At 55.0% G+C, this 25,020-nt stretch overlaps 1 protein-coding gene across 1 annotated transcript in view; it reads right to left on the bottom strand.

Annotated features, from left to right (window-relative positions):
* The window catches only part of SCARA3 (scavenger receptor class A member 3), a 28,202-nt gene extending 4,236 nt beyond the window's left edge, over positions 1-23,966 (bottom strand). The window contains exons 1-5 of the mRNA XM_012775375.3: positions 23,679-23,966; positions 9,432-9,530; positions 8,126-8,245; positions 4,977-5,075; positions 2,539-3,582 (exon numbers count right to left, since the gene is read on the bottom strand). Coding sequence (XP_012630829.1) covers positions 2,539-3,582; positions 4,977-5,075; positions 8,126-8,245; positions 9,432-9,530; positions 23,679-23,685 — 1,369 coding nt within the window. The 5' untranslated portion in view covers positions 23,686-23,966. The remainder of the gene's footprint in view (positions 1-2,538; positions 3,583-4,976; positions 5,076-8,125; positions 8,246-9,431; positions 9,531-23,678) is intronic.
* Positions 23,967-25,020: the final 1,054 nt, after the last annotated feature.

The following is a 25,020-nucleotide window of genomic DNA, read 5'->3' as shown; positions in this document are numbered from 1 at the left end:
CCCCAGCCTCCACTCAGGGAAGCCTGGCACGTCTCGTCTGGAGAGATGCCTGCCCACGCCCAAGCCCTCACTTTCTCCCTGGGACCCCCAGGGCGACCTCTCTTCCCAGCCCCGAGGAGCACAGCAGCCGCTACGGGGATTTCCAGGGGTTTCATGCCAGCAGCCAAGCAGAAAGGCAGAGATATAGGCCCCCCTTCTGGGGGAGCTTCCGGCTTCTTTCTCCGCGTGGGAGGCCCAGCGCCCACACGTTGCTGGCGGAGGCTGGTGCAGAAGCCACGACCGCGCCGTCCGCGTCGTTCCCCGGGGCTGCAGCCCGAGAGAGGAGAGGGAGAATGAAAGAGAAGGGCTCCCTCCCAATCCACGTCCACTCCCCCCTCCCGACTCCTGGCCACGGCTGCCACTGCCACTGCCACGGCTGCCACAGGTGTGGTGGTGCACACCTGTTGTCCTAGCTACTTGGGAAGCTGAGGACCCAGACGGGGGCAGCGGCGGTGGGGACCTGTGTCCCACGCAGCGGCCATGAGATGGGGTGGATGGCGCCATCGGGGCTAGCTGCATCTCACGGGCCTCTGTGTGGGCTGCTGACGGGGACCTGTGCTTCAGACAGACCCCTCCCTGGCCACCCATGTCTCAGCCAGCTGACGGAGCCCGCACTGTGCGGGGTATCAGGTGGCCCAACGACAGACGGGTCTGGCCCACTCGCTATCTGCTGTGGCCTGCATCCTTGAATCTCCCACGGCAGGGAGAAGGGAGGGACCAGGAGAGCATCTGTCAACCTTTGTCAACACTCATCCGCTGAGTGTCTGCTATGTGGCCGGCAGGAGGCTGCGGCCTCACTTCACAGGCGAGAATCGTGGTGCAGAGGGTGGCAACTTGGGAGGTCAGGGCCCAGGGTCCCAAACTAGCCCAAGAGGCTCTGAGACCCATGCTCCTGCCCCCACGCCTCTGCCTCTGCTCCTGGTCACACCACGGCGGGGCCTCCTGGGCCTCTTCCAGCGTCCCACGGCCGAGGCCTCTGGTCCTGGTGCCTCCTGGAAGAGGGGAGGCCCCACTCTCTGAAGAGTGCTGGGGCCCTTGTGGAGCAGAAGGGGACTCGGGCAGACCATTTTCCTCAGGTGAGCAGAGCCCCCTGCCCCTGCGGCCAGCCGTGAGTCATGCGGCCGGCGGGAGACCTGGGCACGGCCTGGTCTGGCCAGGGAGGACGTCAACAACCGTAGTTTAGTGGTCAGCGTGGGGGAAAGGAACGTGGGTGGAGATGATCAAGTCTCTCTCCAGGACAGCATGCCCCGACCTGGCCAGGAACATTGGCAAAAGTAAAGGGCAGAGGAGGGAGGGCTGGCGGCCACGCTGGGCAGAGGGGAGATGCCTCGGGCCAAGGGGGACACGAGAGCAGAGGGGCTGGGAGAAGGCCCAGTGCGCCCCGGAGTCCGGGGAACCCGTGATTACTCAGGAAGCCACAGGCTGTAATCAGGCTCTCCAGGCCCATTAGTGTCCAGCCACAGCTGACTGCATGTCTGGGAGCCGTGGGGTGGCCTCCCTCTGTCGTCTGCACTCAGGCAGGGAGGGGCTGTGGGGTGGGCAGAGTACCCAGGGTCTCAGGCACGAGCACCACCCACTCAAGGGGCAGGAGGTGCATGGTGGGAGAAGCCTGCACATCTCATGGCCAGAGGCCACTGGCCAGCTTATACAGCAGAAGGAAATAAACCAGAAGGGATGCCTCTGGGGGGACTGGCCTGATGCCATGGAAGGCACACTGGCCTGGACATCAGGCACCCCAGGTTTGAGTCCCAGCCCTGGTATTAGCAATTGGGTGGCTCAGCCTCAGGCTCCCTCTGCTCAATGAGTATGCTGGCCTGGGACTAGTTTATAAAAGACTGAACCTCCCACTGAGAACCAACAGAGCTGTTGGAGAAAAGACCAAAACACCTTTCTGGGCCAGATGCAGTGGCTCACGCCTGTAATCCTAACACTCTGGGAGGCCGAGGGGGGAGGATAGCTCGGGTCAGGAGTTCGAGACCAGCCTGAGCAAGAGCGAGACCCTGTCTCTACTGAAAAAAATAGAAGAAAAAAAAATTAGCCGGGCAACTAAAAATAGAAAAAATTAGCCCGGTGTGGTGGTGCACACCTGTTGTCCCAGCTACTTGGGAAGCTGAGGCAGGAGGATCACTTGAGCCTGGGAGTTTGAGGTTGCTGTGAGCTAGGCTGACGACATGGCACTCTAGCCTGGGCAACAGAGTGAGACCCTGACTCAAAAAAAAAAAACAAAAAAACAAAAATGTGTGGTGGCTCACACCTATAATCCTAGCACTCTGGAAGGCTGCGGCAGGAGGATCGCTGGATCACTTGAGGTCAGGAGTTCAAGACAAAAAAGGTTTGCAAGGACATCTCTTAAAGCGGCCTTTTGCTGCAGGCATTTGCTAGGGTATTGCGTTGGCCCAGTAGCATTTGACCTAAATCCAGGTACTTCTGTGTCCGGCAAGATCGCCAAGGCCACCCCGTGGCGGCTCCGTGGCAGCCCTGCCTGGACCCGGCTCTTACCTCGGAGGACGGTGACGTTGCGGAGGATCTCTCCGTGCTGCGTGTCCACGGCCTTCATCTCCTCCACGATCATGGAGAGGTTCCGCACGTTGAGGTCCAGCCGGGCGCTGAGCAGCCCGAAGCGCTCCCGGAGCAGGTCCGTGGTGCCCAGCATGAGGGAGACCGACTTGTTCAGGTAGTAGAGCTCCTCGGCGTGGCTGTGGAAGCCCAGCGTGCAGGAGAGCCGCACGTCGTCCAGGTACTTGAGCATGCTGTGCACGTGGTTGTCGGTGGCATTGATGTTGGTGAAGATGGTGCCGATTTCGATCTCGTGAGACGCCATGCGCCCTTCCAGCGACTCGAACCTCTCCACGGTGCGGTTCTGGGCGTAGCGGGTGTGGTACTGGAGGTCGTGCATGTTCTCCTCGTGGTCGTCCAGGAAGGACGAGATGTTATCCAGCTGCAGCTGCAAGCCCATGACCTGCAGCACCAGGTCGTGCATGCTCTCGGCGTTCTGGCTGATGCGTTGGGACGAGGCCCCCAGGGAGGCTTGGATGCTCTTGACCACCTCCCCGGTCTTGGTGGAGGTGGTGCGCAGGCCGCTGAAGAGCCGGGTGTAGTTCTGCCAGTCGGTGACAATCTTCTGCAGGGTCAGGGTCTCCTCATCCGTCTTTCGCTGGATTCCGTGGATCCACTCGGAAGTCTGCCCCACCGTGAAGTTGATCTGGTGCACCGCAGCCTTGGCGTCGTAGCACTCCTGGGTGAGGTCCTTCAGAGAGAGGTCCAGGCCAGCGGTGGTGGCCTGCCAACCTCTCACCTGGGTCAGGAAGAGCCCCAGAGACTGGTTGACCTGGTGGATGGAGAAGGAGCAGCTGCCCATCTCCTGGGAGATTTGCCTGCTGGTGCTGGAGAGCAGTTCATGGGCCTGAGAGGTCTGGTCCAGCTGCACCTCCTGGGCTAGAAGCTTCTTCTGAATTCCCTCCAGCTCCTCCTGCAGTTTTCGGATCTCTGGCCCCAGCTGTCTGGCTTCGTGGCAGAAAGAGCAGTTGTTCAGGGCTTTTGGATCTTCAGGAGAAAGAGACCACAGTTTGAGGTGTTGAAAGGTCATGGTATTAATACAACGGTTCTCCTTTAAATTAACTATTTCAGAGCAAGTGGCTTCCCAACCTTGCTCCCTTCCCCAAGTCCCGCTAGGAAATCCTCAGAAGAAGACAGTCATTGCTGTCTCTATGGGATCTCTTTGCTAGCAAATGTCTTGACTATGATCTGAAATGGAGGATTTTGAATGTTTTTTCCATTTCACCAACAAATTCTCAAGAATATCTCTCCCTCACTTTTCAGAGGCAGCCAAGAACCTCCCATTAAAGCTTCATTGTCAGATTTCTCCAAATAGCTTCATATCTGTTATCTTCTCACAATAAGCTTGCAGGGAAGGCGGCACAGGGATTTTCACCCTGTAACTCAGGAGGAGCCAGACACAGAGAAGTGGATTGCCAAATAGCACTCAGCTGGTGACAGACCAGAACTTTCTATTTGCATCAGAGCAGACCCCCTCCAAACCCTTCTGTCACCGCTCCTCTGTCCCATTCTCTCTTAGAATGTTCCCCATTAAAGCAGGAGATAAGAAGAACATCATGCACTGTGGCACGGTTTAAGCAGTGATGAGGAAAGGACTGACCTGTCAGGAGGTTTTGGAAGGGTCTGAAACTCGTCATTTCAGATGCATGGGGATAATTTGGGAATGGACTATATTTAGGCTCCTTTTCTGCCTGGAGACTCTGGCTAGATCTGCGCCCCACACAGAACCCCTTGCCCCAGCCCTGGGCATGTCCCAAGGTAGCAGCCTTCTTTGATGGAAGCTGCATTGGCTGGAGAGGGAAGCAGGGAGCCAGGGCTTCCTTCTCTTGTGTCTACCATGTTTCCCCGAAAATAAGACAGGGCCTTATATTTATTTTTCCTCAAGAAGATACCTAAGGCTTATTTTTAGGGGATGTGTTATTTTTTTTAAGTACAGTGCAACAATCTACATTTATTCAAATAGAGTTAAGTCATCTTCTTCTGGAACATCATCATAACTCTCCAAATCCCGAATTCCATCCTGAATTGCTTGTGACTCTGTTTCCTTTAGATCCATTGGCCCCAATCTCTCATGTGGAGCCACAGAGCTCTCACGGGGCAGATGAGAAGGGCTGCTCGTCTTCTTTCCTGCTCCGAGACGACATGCATGGGTTGTGCAGATGCGCTGCGTAGCCACGCCCAGCACTAGGGCTTATTTTCGGGGTAGGGCTTCTATTGCACACATGCTTAGAAATCCTGCTAGGGCTTATTTTATGGGCAGGTCTTATTTTGGGGGAAACACGGTAAGACGCTGGTGAAGGCTGCCCTGCTCCGTGGCACCGGGACGGCACGCTTGCCCCACCCAGTTAACGCTGGCCACAGTCACTAGCACGCCCACCTACCCAGTCCCTGGAGATTCTCCTGCATCGACACAAGCTTCTTGTCATATACGGCCTGGGCCAAGGAGATGTCTTCCGAGAGAGCGTCCACCTTCCTGAACACTGTAGGGGAGAAACAGATGAGAGACCGGGGCAGGTCTTAGTTCAGAGAAGCAGCAGTGTTTGCTGAGAAGGCATTTTTATCGGCCCGTCTGCAACCAAACCCATCCCCCTCTGCTACGAGGCTTCCCAACGGCGGGAAGGGAAGGTGCTGCTTATGGCCAGAGTTCAACACACAGCCCTCTAAAAAAATAATAAGCCACCCCCCACCTTAGACTTTAGAAATTTAGAAACAGGACCCAGAACATAGGTTAGAATAGGTGAAAATCAGAAAAAATAAAATAAAACAGAAAATAAAAATTATTCTTAATCCTACTACCCAGGGATTGCCACCATTGGTATCCTCATGTATTTCTTCTAGTCTTGTTCACAGTGAGAACCGTTCTTCTTCTACAGCTACAGAGACAAGTCCCCTTGTCCTTGGGTGGGCAGGGGGTGGGGGTGGCATACATTCCAAGCACCCAGTGGATGCCTGAAAGTGAACCCTATATATTCAAATTTGTTGGTGACTTTGGTCATTAAGTCCATTAACCTTTCTGGAACTCAATTTAATCATCCATCAAATGCAAATATGGAGCCAGAGATGTCTGAGGCTCTTATCAGCTCCCAAATCCTATTCTTTCAAATGATTTGGAATCTCTGGGCTCCAGTGAACACTGTACATCTCAAAGCTGTCAAGAGATTTGTCTAATTAGTAACAGCAACATGTTGAGAGAACTGAGAACAAACATATGCTATTACAGGAGACTAGCACTTTACAGTGTACAATAGTTATTATTCCTCTTGGGCCTCCCTCCAGTTGAGATATAGAGGGAAGAAGAGAGGTGGAGAGAGACTGGATGACTTGAATTCCTGTTCCAAGGCTTCATTAAGTCTACTTATAAGCCACCCATGAGGCCAGGATGGTGCCAACACTGTTCTAGTGTCCTGGCATACCCAAACTGGAGGCAGAAACACAAAAGGAAACCCCAAAAGTCTGCCATAATTTGCCAAACACACACTGCTCACTCCTAGTTCTTCTCATGCTTTGCTTATTCACTCTATATCTTTGGGAAAAACATGTAACCTTCCCAGCTCTGTTCTTTCCTATGAGCAATGGGCCAACCTCCCATTTGAGGGCTGTTGAGAGGACTTATGGACATCACGTATGTGACAGTGCCTGGAACTCTGTCATCCCCTCTGAAACGCTTTGGTGCCTGCGCTCCACTCTGGGCTCGGGCCTGCGACTACAGGGAGCTTTATTAATAGCTGCAGGTCCCCGGCGTGCTGCACATTGAGGTCCCGAAAGGGTTGACAGGAACCTTTGCAAGGTCTCTGATGGCCAGTTTGCTGCCTCTGATCTGTGGGCCGTGGCTTGTCTCCTCCTCTGGCCCAGGACTTTGGCTACTTTCTGAAAGGCCACACCTGGTAAAGTGACTCAGCAGAGAGAAGTGAAACTGAATAGGGCGAGGGGCTTGGGAAGTTCTGAAATCCGTGGTCCTGACAGCTGGCTACACATTGGATTCCACCGAGGAGCTTTTATAAAAGATTAAGGCCTAGGTCCTGCCCGGAGATGATGATTTAATTCATCTGGAGTGGGGGCTGGCACTGGGATTTTTAAATATTCTCCAAGGGATTCTAATAGCCCCCCATGAGTGGGGAGAACCACTCCCTTTGATGGCGTGATATTGCTCTCAGTGTTCCCACTACCAACAGCAGTCACGTGACTTGTGTTGGATTAATTAGTGCCTCCAGATTTACTGGAAGATGGCTTGTGTCTACTTAAATCATTACTATACTAGCCTCCGCCTTCCAGCCAAGAAGGCTGGTTACTGAACAGCTCCCACCAGGGCCAGGGCCAGGTGCCCCTCTTAGGGTTAGCACTGAGAGCCAGGGCCAACTCCCCCCCCCCCCCCCGCCCGTGACTCAATTACCCTCCCTACTCCAGGCTTTGTCTCTAAAATCTAGTAGACTGGCACGAACAAACTACTGAAGCCTGGATTTTCAACGTCTGAAGCCAAGGATGGAATGGGATTGCAATGAGACACCACCGCATTTGTTTTAACCAGTTTACCATAATCAGCATCCAGAAGGTGGAAGTTTCCAGAATCTGTATACTGTGTCGCCTGTAGCTATGACAGTCATACAAACTGTAGTACGTAGGAGAAGAACCAAACCTAAGCTCCCTGGGCCTCGCCACCGGACTCCGACTTAGCAGGTCTGGGTGGGATCCAGGAATTTGCACATAATAAATGATGCAGGTGGCTGTCCAACCTCACTTTTAGAAACATTCACATGGACCATCCGAGGGGCTTAGAAGTCACTGGTCCAGTGATCCCAACCCTGGGTGTACAACCGAGTCATCTGGAGGCCAAAAGACAGTGAATCAGTTCCACTATCTAGGTTGGGGCTCAGGCATCAATATATTTTAAAGCTCTTGGTGACTCTAACACAGAGCTGAAATGCAGAGTCACTAATGGAGTCCTGTCGTCTCCTTTTATCAACGGAAAAACAGAGGTCCTAAGGGGTGCCTTGCTCAAGGACCCCCAGCTAATTCGGAGTCAGCCTTTGCAGTCTGGATTGGGCATTAAGGTTCCCCAGCCAGGGCCGGGCGAGGTGGCTCATGCCTGTAATCCTAGCTCTCTGGGAGGCTGAGGCGGGCAGATTGCTCGAGGTCAGGAGTTCAAAACCAGCCTGAGCAAGAGCGAGACCCTGTCTCTACTATAAATAGAAAGAAATTAATTGGCCAACTGATATATATATAAAAAATTAGCCGGGCATGGTGGCGCATGCCTGTAGTCCCAGCTACTTGGGAGGCTGAGGCAGAAAGGATTGCTTGAGCCCAGGAGTTTGAGGTTGCTGTGAGCTAGGCTGACGCCACGGCACTTACTCTAGCTTAGGCAACAAAGCGAGACTCTGTCTCAAAAAAAAAAACAAGGTTCCCCAGCCAGAAAGATGCCAGTTCTGGGCCCTTGGTACAGATGTCCAGGGTCTGTCCTTGCAGGGAGCTTTAGGTGCTTGAGCGCTGACCAGACAGTGCCCTTCAGCCCGGGGTGGGCGAGCCCTGGACTCACCCAGAGAGGCCAGCACGGCCACGGCCACCAGGAGCAGGGCCAGGAAGAGGTAAAGGATCCGCACGGACGTGTGCAAGGACAGGTTCCTCTGGCAGCGGCTGCAGCGGGGCCCTGGCCGGCCTGTGGGGGACAGAAGCGGGGCAGGGGCTCAGGCCAGTGGCCCAGGCGGGAGCTGAAGGGCAGAGCCCTGTTCCTGCTCTGGCCAGTCCCATCATGTCTCAAACCAGGCTCAGAAGGGGCGTCATTCTCGACCCTCATCCTCTTCCCACCTCACCACCTTTCTCTAGGTGGCAGCACTTTCTGGAATGGAGTTGATCAAGCCAGGGTCTGCAAACAGCAGCCTCATCACTACTGTCCCCCTCTCTGTGCCATCTCACTCATTCCACGACCTGAGGCAGCCCCGCTTCCCCTCGCCCTGGTCCCACTGATGATCCATGACACGGACGGCAGCCTGTTGCACCCCTGGGTGCCCAGTGTGTTCTGCTTGCCCAGGTCCCTCCAGGTTCCAGCCCTGGGAGTCCCCAGGCACGGGAACGCCTCAGCGTGGGGCAAACCAGGGTGGTTTGTGAAGACTGTCTCTGTTCTTAAAACTGGAAGTCCTACGCCCTGGGAAACCCCCCAGTCCCGGGCAAACCAGAGGGTCAGTCACCGGTCGCCAATCTTAGCGACAGGCAGCGGTTCTCCTGGAAACCGAACCCAGCCCACCAGTGGGGGTGCTGGTATGGGGGAAGGAGGGTGCTGGTGTTCCTGGGCACTCTGGTGAGTGGCAGGTGCCCAGCGGGAACCAGTGACGGCCCCACTGTGAAATTCCCGAGGCATGTGTGAGGACTGGAAGTGCTTACAAACCCTGTGTCCGTCCACACTCCAGACCAAATGAATCAGGATTTCCCAGGTGGGTCCCAGGCAGCCCTGGGTGATTACAATGCTCTAATCTATGCTGGGAGCCACCAGAGGCCCTACTCCAAATAGCAGTTCAGGTGGCCTGGGGCATGATGGAGGGGACAGTTCTGGGTCAGCTAAGACAGAGGACAGGGTGTCTGGCTGGCAGAGGTGGCAGAAGTCCCTGATAGGTCCCGGGAGGAGCCCTGGAGACAGATGGCACTTGGGGCAAACTTGGACCTCACCCCGACTGCATAGCACAGGGCATGAACTCTGCCCTTTGACCCTCCAGGACGCAGTGAGGAAAGGACAGCCAGGGTTTTGAAGTCAGAGAGAGAGACACACACACACATCTGTCACCAGCCTGGGGACAGGGACAGGAAGCTCTCAGCCCAGAGAGGGGATGGGTAGTCCCCAGGGCCCTTACCCTCCTGGGTGCACGGGAAGGTTGGCATGTCCTCCTCTTCACCAGCCAGTTCCTCTTCTGTGACGCACAAGGCATCTCCGTCGCCGCCGGCTGACCTCACTGTGGGGGAGCCAGTGCCATCAGACCCCCGGCTGGGACTCCGGGCCGTGCCACCCTTCCCCAGCTGCCCGTTCATCTGCCCGTCCCCACAGCCTGTGCCCGCCCCCACCCCTGGGTCCAAGCCAGGTGACCTGGTGTAAGCTGCGAAAAGGGGGACGGACATGAGAATCAGGTGGCTGCGGAGCTGGGCTGGCCCATCGTCCCGGGTAGGGAGATCTTGCCACCTCCTGCAAGCTGGGAAAGGGCCATAGCCCAGCTCAGCAACCTACTCTCTCTGCACTTGCTCAAGCCCCCGGGCTGGGCAAGAAGGAAGAAGAGCTGGTGGCTCGATGTGACTCAGTGCCTTCCATTCCCTGACACCTGGTGACCAAAGCAGAATTCCTGTTGTCCAGGGACAAGGCTGGACCTGGCCCCAGCACGCTGCCCATCTAGACTCCACATCCAGCCCAGCTGTGGGGCCAAGGAGAGGAGGAGCCCAAGGGTGGGAGGATACGGAATGGGCACAGACCTCTGCCTCCCACTGTCTCACCCGGGACGCGCCAGGTGTCAAAGGAACAGGTCTCCTGTCTGAGGCTGATTCTGAGCTTGTGTTCTGGGATCAGGCCCTAAATAAGACCTAAATGACCTCATTCAGAAGGTTGTACTAGTGCCGTGGAGACCTCACACCTCTCCCTCCTTGTAAGTCGTGGTCTTTTATAAGCAATGAGGAGAAAGACACCTAAAATATGGCTGAACGAGCCAAATCCCTGAGCAAGGCGGGGGGTGGGGGGTGGGGGGGGGTGTATAAGAAATGACAGGTGGCCTGAATTGAGCTAACCAGGGCTTTTGTTCCAGGAAGTGGAGGATGCAGGCTCATGAGGAAACCTCAATTGCTTGGGATATGTCTGCAGAAGGGATTTTTTTTTTTAAACTGTGCCTCCAAATTCAGAGGCAATAAAAGAAAAGATCAAAATATTTGACTGCCTGACAATAAAATAAAAACATCTTTGCATGGCAAAACAAAAATCTGCTAGAAGCAAAGGTAAAAGTCAATACCCAAATGACAAACTGAGAGGATATATTCACAACATACATGACAGATAAAGATAATATACAAAATTTATAAAGAGCTTTTTTTTTTGAGATAGGGTCTCACTCTGTTGCCCAGGCTAGAGTGCAGTGGTGTCAGCCTAGCTCACAGCAACCTCAAACTCCTGTGCTCAAGCGATCCTCCTGCCTCGGCCTCCCAAGTGGCTGGGAATACAGGCATGCGCCACCATGCCCGGCTAATTTTTCTATGTTTAGTAGAGCTTGGATCGCCCACGTGTGCACATAGTATATAAACTGAAACCCCAGACCCACATGAGGGCAAGCCCATGTTTAGCCAGCACAGCCCTTTTCTCCTGGCCTGGAGTCTCTGAAGACATGAGGTGTCCCCCTGGATCCTGGCAGATAGATTCCCCCCCCCCCCCCCCCCGCTCCCAGCCCCTTGCACCCCTCCTCCCCATTTTTTTATTTCAGTATATTATGGGGGTACAAATGTTAAGGTTACGTATATTGCCCATGCCACCCCTTCCCCCTCAAGTCAGAGCTTGAAGCGTGACCATCCCCCAAACATTGCACATCTCACTCATTGTGTTTGTATGTACCCATCCCCTCCTCGCCCCTCCCACCTGCCCGACACCTGATAAATGTTATTCCTATGTGTCCACTTAGGTGCTGCTCAGTTAATACCAATTTGCTGATGAGTATATGTGGTGCTTGTTTTTCCATTCTTGAGATACTTCACTTAGTAGAATGGGTTCCACCTCTGTATTTCCAGGAAAATACAAGAGGTGCTAGATCACCATTGTTTCTTAAAGCTGAATAGTACTCCATGGTGTACATATACCGCATTTTATTAATCCACTCATGAATTGATAGGCACTTGGGTTGTTTCCAATACTTTGCAATTGTGAATTGTGCTGCTATAAACATTCGAGTGCAGGTGTCTTTTTCATAGAGTGACTTTTGATCTTTTGGGTAGATGCCCAGCAATGGGATTGCTGGATCAAATGGTAGATCCACTTGTATCGCTTTAAGGTGTCTCCATATTGCTTTCCACAGAGGTTGCACTAGTTTGCAGTCCCACTCCTCCCCATTTTTGCAATGCAGACCACCTGGGGCCAGAGTCAAAATCTCTAGCAACAGGTACATCATAGCACTGACCCACTTAAAGGATTTGTTCTGTAAAATTTGGATTCGGTCAAAAGGCCACATTTAAGGACCTAGAAGGCCACATGTCCTCCTATCAGACAGGTCTCTGGTCCAGCTGCCCCCCCTTGTGCCCCCCCTCGGCCACATGCTCAAGCGCCCAAGACTCGAGATTCCTGGTCTCCACTTCTGTGCTGTTGACCTGTCTGGCTTCAGCTCCTAATGTGAATTTCTTATTTTTTCCTTCCTCCCTCCCTCCCTCCCTAAAATATCATCCTTCCCGGCTTGCCTCTGTGCCTTGGGCCGCTGTCCCATCAGCAATCTGCCAACAGTTTACAAGGACAGCTCAGCCTGGGCGGCTCCCAGGATTACAATCTCTTTCCCCTGCCCTGGGCGAGGCGGGGCAGGATTCCTTGGTGCCTTCTGTGCCCGGCTGGCCACAAGCTGCCCCTGCTAGCCGTGGCCTCTCACCGCCAAGAGGATCCCGGCCAGAGCCACTCGTGGGCTGTGGGATTTATTTACCACGGCCCCAGTGGGAGGTGCTCCTTCCACTGCTCAGGGCAGATGCCTTCTGGGCTCTGTTCCTCATCCCTGCCCATCCCTAGATGGTGCTCCTCCCTGGAGACGGCCTCCTCCCTGTTCTGGCTGCACGGCCAGTTTCATCACTTTGCTGTTTACGGCCTTTGCAGGGAATCGGGATGACTTAAATCAAGCAAGGCTCATACTGACCATCAGCAAACACCGCTCAGAAAGCACATGGCTTTGTTACAATCTACCGTCCCATGAGAGCCCTGCAGACATGCAATCTGTGGCCTGTGGGGATTAATAACGACTGCTTTCCCGTACCGCAGGGAGTGGCCCATGGGATGGGACGCAACATCTGCCAGCATGGGTGTCAGATCTCTCTAGACTAGGGGCTCCTGAGTGTTTGGTCCTCTTGCCTTCGCTGACATCCCAGCTCCATCTCCTCTTCCTAATCCCTGGGATTTCCTGTTCTCCAGGGCCGCACCCCGACCTCGGGGACCCCTGACTTACCTATGCTGGAACGACTCCCCATTTTAGACTTGCTCCCTTAATGAGAACATAACCCAAAGCACTTGTGAGGCTTTTATAAACCAAACCCTTTGTAAGCACAAGCTCATTATATTCACATTACAACGAGGTGGTTCTGGTCCGAGTACAAATGAAGACACAGACATAAGGATGAAACCCCTTGGCTGTAGACAGAGTGGTGACGGATCAGAGGACGACGGATAGAGAGGAATCTGCACCCCCCGCCAGCACTGGTCTAGTGGGGTCCATACAGATGGGAAAAGAATTTTCCTCCTCCCTCCCCAGTTCCCCATTCCCCTACCTCCTGGGGCAAAATGACTTAGCCCTGGGTGCATCAGCTTTCTGAAGTGTTTTTAGGGGTAGAGAACCACAGACTGGGAGAGTGGGAAGAGAACTTATAAGTCCACCTCTGTCATGTCACAGAGGCTTAGAGAGTTTAAGTGACCCGCCAGCTGCTTGGTGGCTCCTAAAAGTCCAGGAATCTGCAGCAAGATCCAAATATGCACACATATTTGTCTGCACACACCTGGCTCAGAAAGGCCACAGAGGAGCTGGGACAAGGTCTGACGTCTGCTCTCAAGTCATGCCTCCCAGCAGTGTGCCACCTCCTGGGCTCAGGAGGGCCCCCCCTCAGCCCGTGTCAGCACAGAGCTGATCACACGCCGCACACCGCGTGCCCCGTAAAGGAGCATTTCCTAACCCCTTGCAAAGGCTGCATCCTCAGTTCACCATTCCCCTCTGTTGTTTCAATCAGAAGCTCATGTTTGTCACCAAGTGAAGCTTAATGACTTAAAATATGGTTTAAATCTGCTTTAGTCGCAGAGTTCTTCCCAGCTAGGGAATATTGTGGAGTATCGAGGTTGCAAAGGCTTAAAGCAGCAGAGACAATACTCACAAACCAGACCTGATGATGTTTAAACTTCAAAGGAATGAACTTGTTGGGGGAGGGCAGTAAAATTTAGGCTCTGCTTCTCTGCCCCTTCTCAGAACTAGAACCAGTGGTATGCTATTCCTTTCTTAAAACTAAAGAGGTAGGCCGGGTGTGGTGGCTCACTCCTGTAATCCTAGCACTCTGGGAGGCCGAGGCAGGCGGATTGCTCGAGGTCAGGAGTTTGAAACCAGCCTGAGCAAGACCCCGTCTCTACTAAAAATAGAGAGAAATTAATTGACGAACTAAAAATATATATACAAAAAATTATCCAGGCATGGTGGTGCATGGCTATAGTCCCTCCTACTCGGGAGGCTGAGGCAGGAGGATCTCTTGAGCCCAGGAGTTTGAGGTTGCTGTGAGCTAGGCTGACGCCACGGCACTCACTCTAGCCTGGACAACAAGGTGAGACTCTGTCTCAAAAAAAAAAAAAAAACTAAGAAGCTCTTGTTTGGGCGTGGGGTGGGGGCGAGTTCTATTTTTTCCATTGTCCTGGCTTGCTGTCTTATAATACTGCCCATATGTCCACGGCCATCTAAGATAAGGCTGTGGTTCTTGTCTGTGTCAAGACCTCACTCTTCCTGCAGATCGATACCTAAATTGCAGGCAGCGTGCTTAGAAAAAACTGTCAGATGGCCTTTGAAGGCCAGTATTGCAAGCCCCGATCCACAAAACAGTGGCACCTCTGGAGATCTGAAAGGGCCTCGGTTCCTCTCATCCCTCAGGTCATAATATCTAACTCGAACACCACAAGCACAGCCATACGAGGAGGAAGTTTTTTTCTAAGCCTTTTTTTTTTCTAAGCCTCTGACCCCACAGAGCCACGTAGCAAGTGTGATCGAAGGTGCATGCCTTGCACACTGCTAAGCACGGCTGCTGGCCCTGCTCAGGGGTCAGCGTGGTTCCTCTCTCCTTCTGGGGGTGGAAAATCGCCCGGACCCATTACCCAGCCGCGAACTCGACTGTGGTTACCAACGCCGGCTTTCTTTTGGTTGCCCAAAAATGTGTAGTTGGTTGACTCTTTCGCCTTTCCGAGACTGCATTCTTCCTTCCAAGTCAACAAGGGGGAGAGATTCGAGGAACTGAATAAAAGGTCTTTCTTTGGGCACTTCAAGGAACATATTTTGATGATTATCTTCTGCACGGTTCACAGAGTGGGTTTTCCCAACAGCCAATTGGGTCAGTAAAAATAAAAGATTTCAGAGTCTTCTCATGAGCCGATGCTATGTTTAAAGTGCAGAATGGCTATAGTTTACGGTTGGAGAATGCTGTAATTAAGGTTGCAAAATTGTTTTCATTAGAACCCTCCCACCACTACACCCCCAACAGGCTTCCTTTGTGGGACTGTCCATAATCGGGTGGGAATCGTCTGTCCCTCTCGACTCTAAAGAGGGGCCCTTTCTGTTCAGATCCTCCTGCTCTGCAATTCGTCCTCATCTCTCCCTCACCCCGCTGTCTCGCTCTTCCGACGCTCACCCCATTTTGGGATTCTTACACTCTCGCATCCCTAAATCCACATCTGCTCCTCTGGGACGGGCTCCTCTCCCCATTCCTGCCACCCCTGCCTGAATTGCCCAGCTCCCTGTGTCTCCCACTGTGTTTTTTTTTTTTTTTGAGACAGAGTCTCACTCTCTTGCCCGGGCTAGAGTGCCGTGGCGTCAGCCTAGCTCTCAGTAACCTCAAACTCCTGGGCTCCAACGATCCTCCTGCCTCAGCCTCCCGGGTAGCTGGGATTACAGGCACCTGCCACCATGCCCGTCTAATTTTTTCTATTTTTAGCTGTCCAATTAACTTCTTTCTATTTTTAGTAGAGATGGGGTCTCACTCTTGCTCAGGCTGGTCTCCAACTCCTTAGCTCAAGCTATCCTCCCACCTCGGCCTCCCAGAGTGCTAGGATTACAGGCATGAGCCACCACTCCCGGCCTCCTGCTGTGTTCTTAGTGACCACAGAAGTTGTGGGTAAATCCTGTCTTTAGCCTAAACCCTCTTTCTCCTCGATGACTTTCCTCCCTTTTTTTTTCTTTGCCTTTGGCTTTTCTAATGGGGATACCATTGCCCTTCAGGGTGGCACATTTTTTTTTTATTTTTATTTTTTTTGAGACAGAGTCTCACTGTTACACAGGCTAGAGTGAGTGCCGTGACGTCAGCCTAGCTCACAGCAACCTTAATCTCCTGGGCTCAAGCGATCCTCCTGCCTCAGCCTCCTGAGTAGCTAGGACTACAGGCACGCACCACCGTGCCCAGCTAATTTTTTCTATATATTTTTAGTTGTTCAATTAATTTCTATTTTTAGTAGAGACGGGGTCTTGCTCAGGCTGGTTTCAAACTCCTGACCTCGAGCAATCCGCCCGCCTCAGCCTCCCAGAATGCTAGGATTACCGGCGTGAGCCACCATGCCTAGCCTAGGGTGGCACAATTCTTTGTGAGATGGCACTTACCCACTCTGCACAGACATTTAGCATCCTGGACTTGCCCTCTATGTGCTGGTGGCAATCCCTGGTCATGATGACAACCCTGAATGTCCACCCCATTTCTAAATACTCCTTCAAGGGCCGGTGTCACCTCCGGTTGAGACAAGAACCCAGGCTGTTCACTCAACACGGCAGACCCGTCACACACACTGGTCTCCTGGGTAGACAGCCCCTCCTCTGCTCCCCTGAACTCCAGAATCCAGTGGCACGGGAGGGGCGGGCATCACCAGTGTTCGTGGTCCCTGTTGTCACCTCCAGTGCCCCCAGCCCTACACTCTATCTCACAGGGGCACTCCTTTCTCTTCTTTGACCTTGATGCTCTGTATGTGTAAACAGTGGGAAGACCATCTGCTTCACAGCGTTGCTGTGAAAATTCAGTGAGACGTTTACGAAAAGTACCCAGCACACAGCAAATGCCTGATAAATAGTAGTGACGATTAGTCGCTTTTATTAGAATTATTTTTCTATCCTACTCCAATTAATGCTGTCATTTGTCACCATTTCCCAATCCTCATCCCTCTCAGGACCAATTTCCAACTTTCGAGAACTCCATTTTTCAAAATGTGTCCCATGGAACACTAGTTCCAGAACAGTCTTTGTGAAAAAGGGTTCTTTGGTCAAGTCAGTTTGGAATATGCCGAATACTCTGTCATCATCTTAGAGATTCATATGAATAGTAAACATTTTGAGAAGCCCTGCTACTCTGGAAAAAAAAAAAGTCCATTTAAATCCGTGTTTAATTCTATGTTTCTCAGATTTATCTGACCATAGAACTTCCTGCTGATCTGGAAAGAACAAGGTCTCTATTAATGCTGTGGAACTAGCATGCCGAGGTGCACCTGCTGTGTGAAACACCATTCTAGGTAATGACACCACCTGGATTGGATCACCTCCTCGTCCTGTCTCCTGCCAACAACCTGAATGGAGGCAACATGCACGCTGCCACTCGGGGTTCCTGGACCTGAAATGCACAGATCTCATATCCACGAGCACCTTGCTTTCCCCATCCCCCCTGCACTAAACCTTTCCTCCACCCTCTCCTTCATCCAGGCTGTCATCCATCCTGAGCTCCAAGACCCTCGTCCCCAGGGCTGGCTTCAGCCCCCTGGAGCCTGGAGCTCCCTCTGGGCCATGGTGTCATTCAGTGCTCAGCCTGCTTCCTCTGCACCATGCCAGGGCAGCCCAGCGCTGCTGCCGAGCATGGCAGAGGGGCGGTGTGGGCTTGGCTCCAACCAAGTCCTGCCATCTGGACCCTCACTTCCGGTTCCTGAGCTCCTCCTCCTGTCAGCCCACCTCATTCTCCAAAGAGGAGCTCTCATCCCTTCCTTTTCTAAAAGATCGAGACCACAAGGTTCCAACTGCTTCCTTTATCTTCCACTAACTCTCTCCAGATGCCTAAACCTCAAACCCAGCGTGGGCGGAGGGACGTGGAAAGGGGCCCTCTCGTGCACTTGGAGCAGTCTAGTAACACTGCAAAGGAGCGCGTCCCTGACTCAGCCACCTCGCTTCTAGGAACTTCTTTCTAAGAGGGCAAGTGCACAACCCGGCAAAGACGGGCATGCCAAGGCGCTCACAGCGTGCCATGACAAACCTGCACAGCTTCCACGCCCGTCGGCAGGGGCTTGGTTAAACGACTCTCGTACAGTTTTACCTTGGGTGTTATGCAACCAATTAGAAAAACGGTGCAGATCTATAGTGATTGCCGGGGGAAGATACTGTGTTTCCCCCAAAACAAGACAGGGTCTTATATTTGTTTTTCCTCAAGAAGACACCCTAGCGCTTGTTTTCAGGGGATGTATTATTTTTTGTAAGTACAGTACAACAATCTATATTTCTTCAAATATAGTTAAGTCGTCGTCTTCTGGAACATCATCATCACTCTCCAAATCCTGAATTCCATCCTGAATTTCTTGCGACTCTATTTCCTTTAGAACCATTGGCCAGTACCTGACAGGGGGAGCCGACCTTGTTGGTGGGGCTGTCCACACCTTTCTGTCACCTCTGGGATAGTAGCTGTCACAGTGGGGCAGATAGATGAGAAGGGCTGCTCGTCGTCTTTACCGCTCTGCGACGAAACGCATGGGTTGTGCAGACGCGCTGCGTAGCCACGCCCAGCACTAGGTCTCATTTTCCGGGTAGGGCTTCTATTGCGCACATGCTTAGAAATCCTGCTAGGGCTTATTTTATGGGCAGGTCTTATTTTCGGGGAAACACGGTATCTATGTCCTCTTGCTGAATTTTAAAGCTACATATGACAAAATAACACAGATAGTATAACCTTACCTGTGTGGAAAAAAAATTCTGTGTGCAAATATACACATACATGGAAAGATCTCTGGAAAAATGTTCATTTGCATCTTCTCATTTATTATCTCTGTGGGGTAGGATTTCACCTCAGTGATAGTTTCTTTCCTTTTCTGAATTTTTTGATGTGATAAAATAATAATGAGTATGTACCATAAAAAGATCGAATGCAGCTAGTAATGCAAAAAGTCTGTCTATATCCATCGTTTCTCCTTCCCTTGTTGCCAGTGGAGAACCCTTCTTCTTTCCGAGGTGAGTCTAATGCCACCCCCTCTGTCCCCAGGGTCCCCCAGGCCCCCTCTCTTCCGTCCCTCTACCTTCCAATGAGCCCAGGCCACCCTGGCCGTGAAAGCCCTTCGTGCCAGACCCTGCTTCTCTGACTGCCTCCTTCCTCCCTCCTTCCTCTGTCGCCCCTGTCCCCTCTGCCCCTTGCAGCCTGGCTTTCTCATCGGTGCACCCGACGCTGACTTTGCTGATCCACAGTCAACACCATGGGTCACTTCCTCCCTCTCAGAACTTTCTCCTCTTGATTTCCATGACACAACCATCACAGTTCTCTGCCCGTGTCCCTGACCGCTCCCCTTGGCTCCTTCCACAAGCTCATTTTCTTTCCTCCCACTCCCTAAAAGGAGAGATTTCCCAACACGGGCTGAAGCCACGAGAGAAAGTCTCCAGGGAGAAGCGGCACACAGGCCTCCTGCCGACAAGCCCGTCCCCGGGGCTCTCCAATGTCAACAGGACACAATCGGAAAGTCTTTTGTGGGGCACTCGAGGCTTCTCTCGGCAAACTCTAAACCAAGCAATCTCAACCACCCCCACTAACCACACGTCCCAGAGGACCTGACACCCAGTCCTTGCCAGCACGACTTCCTGCCCCTCCTGAACGACTATTCCAAGTCTTCCCGTCCTTCTCCTCCCTGAAGCCTTTCTGAGCTGCTCCAACGTAAGCGCTCTCTTTCTTCCTGGAGACTCGCGTTGAATCCACTGCACGCGCCACTCACTTCTCTTTTGCGTCACCTGCCTTGATTGTTCAGTTCCCGTCTCAGGTGTGCGTGTCTCGTCTCTGCCGGGAGGGCGGGAAGCATCCCTGCTTGCCTTCTGACTAGCATGCTTCCTGCCCAAAGTGCGGGGCAACATCCCAGAATAACCAGCCGTTTCGCTTGGGTTCAGGTGGAGGTGAAGGTCTCTCTTCTGGAGCTTGGGGAAGGCGTCTGCAGTGTCCTCCGGCAGGTGTGGAGGACGTTGTTGGAAACGTAGGTCTGGCACCGTTCCCGTGTGTCAAATCTATGAGACCGGGAGTGACTGTTCAGGGGACAGGCATCCAGTAAGGACCAAGAAACCCGTGGCTGAAACCACGGACTCATCCTGGAGTCTGGAGAGAGTTAGGAGCAAAGGAAGGAAAAGATCCAACGCCACCCTAAACTCCCTCCTTGGGGCCTGCCTTAGGACATTTACCACTTTTAGTCTTTTTGAGTGATTTGGGAATAAATCTTCAGCACCCTAGTAAAGGGTGAGCTCCTTGAGAAAGTGTCTGAGCTCTTCGCTGTGTCCTTCTTGCTCATTAGACACACGCAGACACCCGCCCTGGCCTGGCAGCTGGTCTGCGTCTTTAGGTTGTGATGATGCGGTGGTCCAAGTCTTGCCTTTGAAGGATCTTGGCCCAGCGGGTGCTCAGATGTCCACACTGAACAGGTGTAATGAACACTCCACAAGTGCCAGGGGGCAGGCAGAGTCCCCTCGAGCATGAAGCTCACACTCCAGCACTACCCTGTGGGGCCTGCCGGTCCACTTGGACAAGGGGGCTGAGCCCAGGGGCCCAGGGCATCCCAGGGACTTCATCCCAGTGCTAAAGCAGGTCTGTGACAGGGGACAGGGCTTGGCCTGACCTCAGGCTTTGGTGCTCTACACACACACACACACACACACACACCACACACACACGTGCACACACCCTAACATAGACATTATGAACACAGATGGCGTATGTGAGCAGCACAGCGGCCATGCTGCCCTGTGCGCCAATTCTAACACCCAGGGCAGCAGCCTGTCCTTCACTGAGTCTTTAGTTATTAAAATTCCCCCAGCTGGGTGGTAGCGGTGACCCTTTTGTTAGGGACGTGTGTCTAAGGGTTTGGAGCCCATCTCCAACCTGAGTCCCCGGGGACTCCGGGCTCCCCGAGTCGGGCTGTCTGGGATTCTTTCCACCACGTCAGCTCCTTTTCTTCCTGCAGTGGGGGGCTGGGGAGGGGTCCAGGCTTTCTGAAGGACCCGGGCTGGCCCCACCCGAGTGGACATCATCTCCTCCCAGCCAGCCAAGCCACGTGGGGCGAGCTGGGATCTCACTGCTATATTTTCACAGCTCCCCCCTCTCCCTGCCCACCTTGCCCATGTGGTGTAGGCACCGCTCTCCAATTCTGCAGGGAGGGGTTGTTCCGCCCATGCTCGGGGAACAGCGGGCTGTGGCTGTGCCCTGTCCACCGCAGCCGGGCACAGGCCTCTTGGGGGCAGAGGAAAGGCCGTGTGGCAGGCCCACTTCCAGCCACCACTCCACTGAGTCACTTCCACTCCCCAAGTGGTGCTCAGGGACCACCCAGCAAAGGAACAGCTCGGAGAGGGCAGATGACAAGCCAGGACTAGAGCCCATGTCTTTGACTCTCAAATCTGTCACCTTTACAGCGAATCACGCTGTGTCTTGGGGATCCAGGAGGGCTCCCACGTCAAGACCCTCCCACCACAGGTGTGGGAACAATCACACAGGTGGCTGTTAATGGCTCAGACAAGCCAGCGGGAAGCTCCGAGGTGGGCCTGTCACCAAGAGGCTGGTGGCAGCCGAGTGTCCCCTAGGAGCATGTGTGACAGGGATCAGGTGCCAGCTTGCATGAAAGGATGTGGCAGCCTGGGAGGCCCAGCCAGCTGGCTGTGGGGCAGGGGGGCCTCGGGGCGGAAGTGGCTGGGCTGGCAGAGTGGGCCCTGGCCCCCGGCCGCTGGGGGGCTGGGCCGCCCAACAAGCGTGTTTTCTTAAATACCGTCCTCACCAACGCCCCTAACCCCCAGAACACATCACTGTGTTTGCTTTGAGCAGGGATGTAACTGGAAGATCAGCGTGGCCTTTGGAAGAACACAGGAAGGGCTTTTCTGGAGTGGGCTGCCCGCCTGCTCTGCCAGGCACTTTACTTTTTCCACTTGGGTGAGAAAAATCCTGGTTCTTCACACCCCACAGATCTGAAAGGCCAAATATTTGCTGTCTGCCCCGAGTTTCCATCGCAGGTAGAGGTGGCGGCTCTTCCTGCCTGGGACTCAGCCCCGCCTCCCCCATCCCTGCAGCCCTCCGGTCCCCGGGATGTTCCAGGAGATCACAGAGGGTTTCCTGAAGCTGGAGGGAAAACACGCAGGAGCCGCCCTCAAGGCCTCAGTGGACAGGAATTGCACGTGGTGAGGCTGTGGGTTCTGAGCAGGAAAGGAGGTGACAGGCAGGGCTCGGGCTTCTGCCACGAGCAAGGAGGCTCCAGAACCCGATGACATGAGTCCACATGTCCTCCTCGGGCACCTCCTCCTAAATATCCACTCTTCATTCTCACCAGCTCTTTTCTCCCCACTGCACAGGATTTCAGCCCTGGCTGTCCAGCCCTCGCTGTAAGTCTCTCACAGTTTCTGTCTGCTACAGCAGCAGGGCCCCAACCACCCCAAGGACACGCAGATCTTACCACACCACTGCGGCCCGGACCAGGCAGCCGAGGCCCGTGGTGAGATGTGGTCCACGACCGTGCTGGAGGCTCTGCTGATGGCCTGCCCTGGCCTGTGACCGGGGAGGGCACAGCCCCAAGGATGTGGCAGCTAGGAGCAGGAGCTCAGGGGCGAGGCTCCTCACTGCCACCAAGGGAACTCCCTGGGGTTGATTATAACTTGCCCGGCTCGTCCCAGACAGCCCAGGACGTGGTGAGGCCACCAGAAGGCACGGACAGAAAGTGCCAGAGGCCAGAGGGAAGGCAGCAGCAGAGAGTCAGGGGTATAGATACTCCGGCCTAGAAGCCAAGAGCCCTGGGCTCCTATTCCCCTGACTCGCTGTGACTCTTAAGCAGTCACTTCACCCGTCCACAGGACCAGCGACATAATTTTCGGGGCCCAGTGTAAAATGAAAGGGGGATTCCCTGGTTTAAAAATTATCAAGAATTTTAAGACAGCACCAGCAGAACATTAAGCCAAGTGGGGGACCCTGTGGGATGGCACAGGTTGCACACCCATGAAGCCAGCCCTACCTGCTTGGGCCTCAGTTTCCTCAGCTAGGCAACGTAGAGGCTGCATTGGGTCAGGGGTTTTTCTGTGGGGCCCTTTCTTCCAACGAACCCTCAGCCTTACATGTAAAACAGACAAGCAGCCGCCTGGCTGAGGCGGGCTCCAGAGTCTGGGCCCACTTCCGCTGCCCCCAAACCTGCCAACGCCACCTGAGAGCGCAGTGTAGCGTGCGGGATGCTCTCGAAGGCCCTGTTCAGTTTCAACTTTCAGGAAGTCCACGAGGTGGTGGGGTTCTCCTGCTGGCACCCAAGCGTCTGCCTGGGTTGTCGCAGGAGGATTACCGAAAGGCACCGGAGATGGCATTTAAAAAACCTCAAAGGTTCCCTGTCCCACAGGGTGACCCCAAAGGTGGCTTCCCCTCTAGCCTCACAGTGAGCTTGACCACCAAGCGACCAAGCGTGCTCTCTCCTGGGCATCAAGAAATCCAGGTCCCGGAAATGCCACCTGGGACCACTTGTGGTTTTAATTCCCATCTCACGAACCTGCCACAAGGCCCCTTGGAGATGGCGGCCACTCCCTGGCGCTGGACCACAGGGCTTCCCCAGCTGCTTGTCCCAAGGAGGTCAGAGGGCAGGTCAAAGGTTGGGAGGGACAGCGCTGGGGTATTGAGGGGCTCTGACACAGCAGGAAGGGCTGAAGTTCCTGGAGGACCCTAGGCCTGGCCCTTGGGGGAAGAAGGCCGGGCAGGGGCTGCAGGAGGCTCAGGGACTGTCCTCAGATCGGGATTTACACTGCTGGAAAGTTGGGCTGATGACACCTTTCTGCGCTGACTGGCTACAGGGATCAGAAACTTCTCTGGACTTTAAAATTGTTTTTGAGGATAGAGCCAGGGCCGAGAGCAGGGCTGTGAGCGACCCCATGCTGCCTCCCCGGACTGCAGGGCTCCGTCCCGTCCTCCCAGGCGCCTGCAGGCGGGCCGCGGCTTACCTTTCATCGTCCCTCCTGCCGGCCTCGGGCGGCCGCGGGCGCTGGAGCTGCGCTGGAGCCGCCGGCAGGTCCTCGGGCGCCCGTCGCCGCCCTACGCGCCGCCCGCGGCCGGGGGGCTCGGGCGGGGAGTCATGCCGGCGGGCCGAGGGAGGGCCGCGGGGTCGCAGCCGGGACGCCCGCCGGGCGCCTAGCGCCGCGCCCCGCCGCCCGGAGCGCGCATCCCGCCGCCGCCCGCGCTTCCCGCTGCGGCCCGGCGAGCTCTGCCGCCGCCCGCCCGCGCCGCCCTCCCTCCGCCTCGGCCACGGCCTCTCCCTCCCTCCCCTCGTCACTTCTTGGGCCCCGGCCCAGATCAACTTCCTTGGTATTTTCAAAACTGCCGCGGCCGGCCTCTTTGTGCCGCCGCCCAGGCCCCGCGGCCCGCCCGCGCCCCCGCGCCCCCGCGCCCCCGCGCCCCCGCGCCCCCGCGCCCCCGCGCCCCCGCGCCCCCGCGCCCCCGCGCCCCCGCGCCCCCGCGCCCCCGCGCCCCCGCGCCCCCGCGCCCCCGCGCCCCCGCGCCCCCGCGCCCCCGCGCCCCCGCGCCCCCGCGCCCCCGCGCCCCCGCGCCCCCGCGCCCCCGCGCCCCCGCGCCCCCGCGCCCCCGCGCCCGGCCTCGAACCCGGCCCGCGCGTCCTCCCCACTGGGGGCCGCCACGCGCCGGCCGCGGCTGCGACGGGGCACGCTCGGGGAGGGAGTTCCACCGCAGTGGATTCCACCATTGCGACGCCACGTGGCTGGGGCGGGGGGCGGGGACCCCGGATTTTAGCCCTGCACGATGGTCTCCCCCATCTGTGGGGTGCAGGGACTAGGGAAGGGAAGCGTTCCTGGGCTCCAGCCCAGCTCCAGCCGTCCGGGTTTGCCTCAGACCGTTCCCATTTTAGCGATTGGGACGGTTGGTCACCCCTGGACCTCCTGTGACTTCGGGCATCCACTTCGTGTCGCCAATCCTCAGTTTTCTGCATGACAGAACTGGGCCTGGAACGCTCCCACATTCTGTGATTTTGTTGGTGGCGGGGCCTCTGGTGTAAACAGTGACATCTGAGGGGAAGTGACCTCAAGCAGGGAGTTGGGACTCTGGCCATAAGCGTTCCTCCGGATCCTCGGATCCTCGCGCGTCATTTTTCATTGATTGAGCAAACATGTGCTGAGCACCTGCCAGGTACCAGGCTCTGCCCGAGCTCTGGGGAGAGTGGGGAACGCGGCACACGGCCAGTCTGGTGAGGAGAGCCAGTAATTAATCGAGCAAAAACACAGAGGTGGATGAGCCTTATGAGAAGAACCTGCAGGGAGAAATGGGACCACTGAG

Source organism: Microcebus murinus, chromosome 24, assembly GCF_040939455.1.
Source record: "Microcebus murinus isolate Inina chromosome 24, M.murinus_Inina_mat1.0, whole genome shotgun sequence".
Taxonomy (NCBI): Eukaryota; Metazoa; Chordata; class Mammalia; order Primates; family Cheirogaleidae; genus Microcebus; species Microcebus murinus.
The sequence above is the reverse complement of the archived record's forward strand: the minus strand, read 5'-3'. Positions and strand labels throughout refer to the sequence as shown.